At 43.9% G+C, this 8,332-nt stretch overlaps 1 protein-coding gene across 1 annotated transcript in view; it reads left to right on the top strand.

The window, feature by feature from the left end:
* Positions 1–764: 764 nt before the first annotated feature.
* The window catches only part of LOC109872656 (spectrin beta chain, non-erythrocytic 4), a 31,131-nt gene continuing 23,563 nt past the window's right edge, over positions 765–8,332 (top strand). The window contains exon 1 of the mRNA XM_031808414.1: positions 765–1,903. Coding sequence (XP_031664274.1) covers positions 1,775–1,903 — 129 coding nt within the window. The 5' untranslated portion in view covers positions 765–1,774. The remainder of the gene's footprint in view (positions 1,904–8,332) is intronic.

Genomic DNA, 8,332 nt, shown 5'->3' with positions numbered 1-8,332 from the left:
CATGTTCAATTGTTATTGAAGTATATTTACTCATACCTAATCCATATACATGACTGTCATTGAACGTTCATTGTCAATATCACTGTTTCTGATTTATGTGGAACAAATATTCATGGATTAAAACATTTATTTCAGAGGTCTAGAATTGCTTACAGGTTATGTCTGTGCTGTAAAGTCCTCCACTTCTAACTCCTGAAATTGTGTTACTGTAGCTACCCAATGAGGTAGCCCTATTTGCTGCTGGTGAACCAAATGCATGCTGGTCCCTTTAAATGGGTGAGAGTGAACGGCATCCGAAGCAGCCAGCTGCACTGTGGGCCATGTGTTCCTGCATCCTCCTCCCCTCTCATTCAGCTGTTTCCAAATGACAACACCTCCCCCTCCCTCTTAAACCTCCTGCTCCCGCTCTGCTTTGCTCTGAGTGCAGTCATTTCTAGTGCAGAAAAATGTCCCTGGTGACACTAAAGGATGACGCAGGCTCTCTCTTGTTTTCTCTCTTTCCTCCTCTCTCTCTCTCTTTCTCTTTTCCAATAGCTCAATATATCTTGCTTTGTTCTATCTCTCCCTCTCCCGCTATATCTCTCTACCTCTCCATTTCTCCTTGCTTTCCCTCCCTCCCTCCCTCCCTCCCTCCCTCCCTCCCTCCCTCCCTCCCTCCCTCCCTCCCTCCCTCCCTCCCTCCCTCCCTCCCTCCCTCCCTCCCTCCCTCCCTCCCTCCCTCCCTCCCTCTTCCCCGGCACTGCAGTGCTGGTTGTGATTGCACACATACGTGCACACACACACACCACACACACACAACACACACACACGTTCTCACACAGCGGAGCGTAGCTGAGAGGCAGGGACTGCAGCAGTATGCACCAGCCACGTCTGATCTGTGTGGAGACTTGAGGAAGGAGAACTAGGAAGAGGATATAATGTAGCAGTGTCTTACACAACCCAACCCCCGTGCGTACAGTAGCTACATCTCTACTCTGCAGCAGTGGCAACGGTGCATTTCAAGAGTGGACAGCTTATGTTATCTGCCCCCCTCTGACTGCACTGCCTCTGCATCCATCTCCATTCACTCTGCTCCTCCCATTCCACATCTTCATCCTCCTCTTCCTCCTCCCAACTACGGCAACATTAGGCAGGACCACGGACCGTACGAGATTGCCAACGCTGATCACAGGACCCTCAGGTTTGTCCTGTCTGATGGAGTCGTGCTGGTTATGCTAGATCATCATCACCTTCATTAACGACTGGATTCTAATCGAGCTCAGGAGACAAGGAACGAAAAAACATCCCCCAAAAAACGAAAAAGGAGTGTTGGATGTTTGTGACGCTCTTTGTCGGCTCTGTTGGGTTGTTGGCTCTTTTCCTGTAATTGCTTGGTTGTTTTTGCCTTCACTGAGACCGGCTAGCAGGCACTGCAGCACCAGGAAGGATTGCAGGAGCCGTGAAGTAGTATGGCATGAGGACCCAGGGGCGAGCGAATCGGAAGGGCTTGAGCTACCATTACTGCTGCTGCTGAGGTGCTTATCTTTATTTTTTTTCTCCAGAAAGGGCGTCTGGAGGGGCTGGGTTGGGGTGGGTTGTGACAGTGAAGGTACCCGGGACCCTACAGAGTGGAGTGGGTGTCTCTGGCGTAGAGGAGCCACGCAGATAGGCAGGACGTCCTGTGGGAAAGGAGGAGAGAAGAGAGGAAGAGGGGCTGGCTCAGGCTCGGGCCCCTGATGGTGGCTATTTTTGTCTCCCCTAGCTGAGTGATTGGGGACAGCAGGTAAAGGAAAATATGCTTATGGGTGCGGGACGAGACACGGCGCGGGATGAGGCCCAGAAGCTTCACAGGAAGTGGCTGAAGCACCAGGCCTTCATGGCCGAGCTGGCCCGCAACAAAGAATGGCTGGCCAAGATAGAGCAGGTGAGTGGAAAGGGGAGGGGAGAAGGTGGTGGGGGGAGGTCAGAGAGAGCAGGTGAATGGAGAGTGCAGGGGATAGGGTGGTGGGGGAGGAGGTCAGAGAGAGCAGGTGGATGGAGAGGGGAGGGGAGAGGGTGGTGGGGGGAGGTCAGAGAGAGCAGGTGATTGGAGAGTGCAGGGGAGAGGGTGGTGGGGGGAGGTCAGAGAGAGCAGGTGAATGGAGAGGGTGGTGGGGGGAGGTCAGAGAGAGCAGGTGAGTGGAGAGGCTGGTGGGGGAAGGTCAGAGAGAGCAGGTGAGTGGAGAGGCTGGTGGGGGGAGGTCAGAGAGAGCAGGTGAGTGGAGAGGGTGGCAGGGGGAAGTCAGAGAGAACAGGTGAATGGAGAGGGGAAAGGGAGGTGGGGGAAGGTGAGACAGATCAGGTGAGTGGAAGGTGCAGGGGGAGGGTAGTGTGAGCACATGATTGAGAGAGGGTTTGTGCTTGGGGAGGATAGTGTGTGTGTGTGTGTAAAAGGGATGGTCACGGCGGCAAGACACACTAGGAATATTGGGGGGGGGGTTGTCATTACTCCGTTTTGATTACCCATGAGTAAACTGTAAGCAAATATTATTGTATGCTTCTCTTAAGGATATCCTGAATTTCAAGTTCAAGGTTATACATGTGGAAGCATTGTTGTTATGCTTTCTGCATAACTGAAGCAGTAAACCCTGGGCAATGTATTTTTCCCATTGCCTTTTCATCTGCCCATGCTATAGCTACATACTAACATTGGATTATATTTGACCAGTGTGCTTCTTCCTCAAAACATGTATTATCAATAATTGTATGAAACGTGAACATCATGACAGTTAGTTGGCAATTAGTGGCCTTATTTTATGAATATCCCAACAAGCCTGTATTAATAGCGTAGTACTGTCCAACATGCAATTGTTTGTATGGTAACTAGAGAGGCCTACAGTAAATGCTGACATCCCAGTTCTCTGGTGCTGTTTTATCAGTGAAGACAACCCATACCTGGGTTGGGTTCAATAGAGAGAATATTTTCGAAACTGGGAGGTACTACTTGAACTTGTCCAATAAGAACAAGCCTTGGTGTTACTGTGTGCCCTACTGACCCCGATCCAAGTATTCTTCAACCACACTGCTGCAGAGAAGCCTGGTGGGAGGCTCATGTGGGTGCTCTACGTTTTAATTAGTTGATTTAACTCGGAATTCCACATCAACCCCTAGCCCATAAACCTAAGGCACTCAGCCAATCAGAAGGCCAGGTGAGGCAATTGACATAATATTGCCATACACAATCCTTTCAGATCTACAGGGACTAGGCTCGATTTAGAATAAGTCTACCCATTCCAGGAAAAGGTCTACTGTATGTAGAAACATTTATTTTGTAAAAGTCTTCACCCCAAGTAAGTCAATTTAGGGCCAGGCTATATTGTGAGAATTAGCTTATCTAGCCCACATGCCCTTTTGAAAGCTCTCTTGACCACTATTGTTTATTAAGGCATATCAAGATATAAATGTAATCAAACAAGTCACTGCATACAAATGAACTTGGTATTTGGATTGACAATGACTTATTGTTTAAAAAAACATACGGATGAGCTTGTTAAGAAACTAAGATTTAAAGTGGGCCTTTTTTTTTACAAAACAGATCTTGTCTCTCTCTAGTCAGCAGGAAGCAGATTGTGCAGTGAACCTATCTACCTGTTCTTGATGAGGGTGATACTATTTATCAAATGCAACTGCCTCTACTCTTAAACCCCTGGATGCCGTTTGTTATAGTGCCCTTTGTTTTATCACAGGAGACAATTTTATTACTCATCACTGTATTCTTTACCAAAAGGTTGGTTGGACCTCTTTGAAGTCACGTAGAGCACACCATTACGCTCTTTTTGTTTACAAAGCCCTGCTCCACAAGCTTCTGACTTACCTAACTTCACTATTAAGATTTAAAATGACAAGTTATCAAACTCGTTCATAGGGTTGGTTAACTCTGGAGATTCCTATGTTTGTCAGTGCAATTTGTGTCGTGCTGTATTTTACTTGTTTTATATTGTGTTCAATTTTTTTGTTCCATGAAATTGTATATTCAGGGCTCCCTTCAAAAAGAGACGCTTGTCTCAATGGTGACTCCTTGCTAAAATAAAGGTAAAATAAAAAAACGAAATAAAAATAGATTGGATGTGAAAACAACATAGGACCTAGATAACTAATTATTGTGGATAACACCATTTTGAAAGCCTTAAATGTCTGCTGGATGTCTTAGCCTTAAAATTGTATCATAGTGTATGCTATTTTCCTGCATTTCCGAGCACTCTTACCTTCTTTTGCAATGTCCTGTGCTTTCCTGCAAGAACGTGACTTTAACCTCAGTTGGAATACCTTCACGATTGACATTTCAATGGATTTCATTTCAATGATTTAATTTATTCCGGTAAATCTGTTTTGTTATTGTAGCGGTTTACTGAAATTATTTTTTCATCGAGCTCATAAGCAAGGTATTTATATTTTTTCTCTCACATGATAAACTGAAACACCTCTAATTTATGAAAATGGCTTTGTTGATATATATCCCAATGCAGAAGTTTTATATCAAAAGGGAATATTGATAACAAATGTTATATACACTACCAGTCAAAAGTTTTAGAATATCGACTCATTCAAGGGTTTGTCTTTATTTTGACTATTTTCTACATTGTAGAATAATGTTGAAGACATCAAAACTATGAAATAACAGATATAGAATCATGTAATAACCAAAAAAGTGTTAAACAAATAAAAACATATTTTATATTTGAGATTCTTCAAACAGCCACAATTTGCCTTGATGACAGCTTTGCACATGCTTGGCATTCTCTCAACCAGTTTCATGAGGGAGTCACCTGGATTTCAATTAACAGGTGTGCCTTCTTAAAAGTTCATTTGTGGAATTTCTTTACTTCATAATGCGTTTGAGCCAATCTGTTGTGTTGTGACAAGGTAGAGCTGGTATACAGAACATAGCCCTATTTGGTAAAAGACCAAGTCCATATTATGGCAAGAACAGCTCAAATGTGCTAAGAGCAACGACAGTCCATCATTACTTTAAGACATGAAGGTCAGTCAATACAGAAAATGTCAAGAACTTTGAACATTTCTTCAAGTGCAATCGCAAAAACCATCAAGCACTATGATGAAACTGGCTCTCATGAGGACCGCCACAGGAAAGGAAGACCCAGATTTACCTCTGCTGCAGAGGAAAAGTTCATTAGAGTTAACTGCTCCTCAGATTGCAGCCCAAATAAATGCTTCACAGAGTTCAAGTAACAGACACATCTCAACAACTGTTCAGAGGAGACTGTGTTGAATCAGGCCTTCATGGTCGAATTGCTGTAAAGAAACCACCACTAAAGGACGCCAATAATAAGAGGAACTTGCTTGGGCCAAGAAACATGAGCAATGGACATTAGACGGGTGGAAATTTGTCCTTTGGTCTGGAGTCCAAATTGGAGATTTTTGGTTCCAACCACTGCGTCTTTGTGAGATGCGGTGTGGGTGAACTGATGATCTCTGCATGTGTATTTCCCACCGTGAAGCATGGAGGAGGAGGTGTTATGGTGTGGGGGTGCTTTGCTGGTGACACTGTCTGTGATTTTTTTAGAATTCAAGGCACACTTAACCAGCATGGCTACCACAGCATTCTGCAGCGATACGCCATCCCATCTGGTTTGGGCTTAGTGCGACTCTCATTTGTTTTTCAACAGGACAATGACCCAACACACACCTCCAGACTGTGTAAGGGCTATTTTACCAAGAAGGAGACTGATGGAGTGCTGCATCAGATGACCTGGCCTCCACAATCCCCCAATGGTTTGGGATGAGTCGGGCCACAGAGTGAAGGAAAAGCAGCCAACAAGTGCTCAGCATATGTGGGAACTCATTCAAGACTGTTGGAAAAGCATTCCAGGTGAAGCTTGGTTGAGAGAATGCCAAGAGTGTGCAAAGCTGTCATCAAGGCAAAGGGAGGCTATTTGAAGAATCTCAAATATAAAATATATTTTCATTTGTTTAACACCTTTTTGGTTACTAGATGATTCCATATGTGTTATTTCATAGTTTTGATATCTTCACTATTATTATAAGATTGAATGTAGTGTAAATCAAAATGATATATTATATATATATATATTATATATAATTATATATATATATTAAATATATATTATTACTGAGAGGTTATATGTTATAGCAGAGATTAAACGTGAGGTGATGAATGAATGTCTTATTGAGGATTTGAGAGCCTCTCACCATACCATACGTATCTGAATGCTCACATGGCCATCTTGCTTGTCCATGCATGAAATGTGTCATGCAGTGTACGATGCAATAGTATGCCCCCCTTCATGAGCCTGATGCTGCTCAATGTTCTGCCCTGCAGTCAAAGGCAAATGGGTTTTCTAGAGGGTCCAGGTAGTAGGCCTTTTTATAAGCATATGTCTTTGTTTATTCTTGATGTGGCTGTAAAATGAAATTGGATTATATTATAATAAGTGCATGACATAACTGATCAATCCAACTAATAATAAAAGTAGTCAGAGAGCAGCAGTACCAAACATTGGTAAATCACGATCTCTCCAACACTGAGAAATCTTTGGAAAGACCAGGGCCATGTTCAGTAGGGCACAAGGTCATGGAACGTTTAGATATACATATATTTGGAGAACAGACAAACCTATTTGCCTTGTAGAGTAAGGATTGGAGCTGGTTCTCAAATGGTTGATTTTTAGGAGTGAGGATGTACATGGTGCTGTTGTGTCTGTTGGTAGAGTAGATACAGTATACTATGTACATGCATAAAATAGCTCAGTCATATTCGATGTTAGTGACATACATTTAATACCTGTGATAGATATAGTATCTTGGATAAAAGCATCTTACAATTAAGTATGCATTGTTCATTATGTACATGCAGTACATCTACAAATGGCTGTGAAATGTCTACTGGTGTCACAGAGAGGCCCTCGCTTGAGCTAGAATGACAGCTAGCTCAAAGTGAAAACGGAATGAAAAAGGATACCTGCTCTGCTTCAGAATCATCAGCGTATTTGTATAACCTTTCATACCAGATACCAGATAGATACAGTACAAAAGTACATTAAAAGAATGGACACAGAAGATGTCTGCTCTGTCTGTGGTGACTGTATCCACAAGGCTGACTAGCGGGGTTTCTCAAGGGCTCTGTGTCTATGCTAGCCCCACGCAAGATGTGTTTCAGAGACCCTCGTGTCTTGCTACTCTTGCTTGCTACCCTTGCTACCCTTCCTCCTCTCCCTCTCTCGTTACCTGAGAGACCGGGGAGAAAAGATTATGCTGCGTTCTGCTGCGATTTGAGAACTCTCTGTCCTTTTGGAAGGGTTCCCGCCCCAGGCCAATTCCTCTGCTCTCCCTCAGTACTTACTCAGCAGATGGGCCTGAGTCCCAGCTTGGAGCTCTGAGCTGGGACTGGGCCTGAGCTCAGAGCTCTGAATTGGGGCTGTCTCAGTAGAGGCCTCTTCAGTCCCGTGTGGATGCTTGTCTGTAACAAAGAGAGGACTCTGGGGTTTACTTAAGGCTGACCTTGTGGCAATGCTTTGCCAATGTCAAATGCTCTGTAAACATAGAAAAACACTGTGTAAACACAAAAACACCTATCCCTCTGGAACACTTGATACTGTCAAACAAAAGCATACGACAGGATCACATCACATCCAGTTGATGTCCTTGGATTCGGTCTGGTGAACATATAATAGTTGAGGTCTGTTGTTGCTGTTTTTAAGGTGTTGGTTTTGCGAGCGAAAAATTAACCATGCACTAGCCTTTTAGTCAGAATCTAGAACTGCGTCAGTCACACGTTGTTTTGGTTGCCCAGAGTAGTAGCTAGAATCTATCTGCACACCCACTTGAGAAACCATGTAGCTGCACCTAGCTAGCTGTATGTAAAGTATCGTTATGGTGATGTCATGGATTAGTTTAGCATCACAATATACCTGCCAATAGGGTGATTAACAGCAAATGATTCAAACCAGGCCTCTGATGGCATTGTGGGTCTGCGTCTATATGTGTGCGCACGCACGCATGTGTGTATCCATGTGAATGCCATGTTTGAGAGAGTGTGAGTGCCTATTGATTTTCATAGGCTACACGTACGGTGCATTCTGAAAGTATTCAGACCCCTTGACTTTTTCCACATTTTGTTACGTTACTGTCTTACTCTAAAATGGATTAAATAACAAAAAGTCCTCAGCAGTCTACACACAATACTCCATAGATCTGGGGAAGGGTACTAAAACATTTCTGCAGCATTTAAGGTCCCCAAGAACATAGTGGCCTCCATCATTCTTAAATGGAAGTAGTTTGGAACTGCCAAGACTCTTCCTTGAGGTGGCCGCACGGCTATACAGAGCAATCGGGG

The sequence above is a fragment of the Oncorhynchus kisutch genome, linkage group LG28 (genome assembly GCF_002021735.2).
Source record: "Oncorhynchus kisutch isolate 150728-3 linkage group LG28, Okis_V2, whole genome shotgun sequence".
NCBI lineage: Eukaryota > Metazoa > Chordata > Actinopteri > Salmoniformes > Salmonidae > Oncorhynchus > Oncorhynchus kisutch.
Note: the sequence above shows the minus strand (reverse complement) of the source record. Positions and strands in the feature narration are given on the sequence as shown.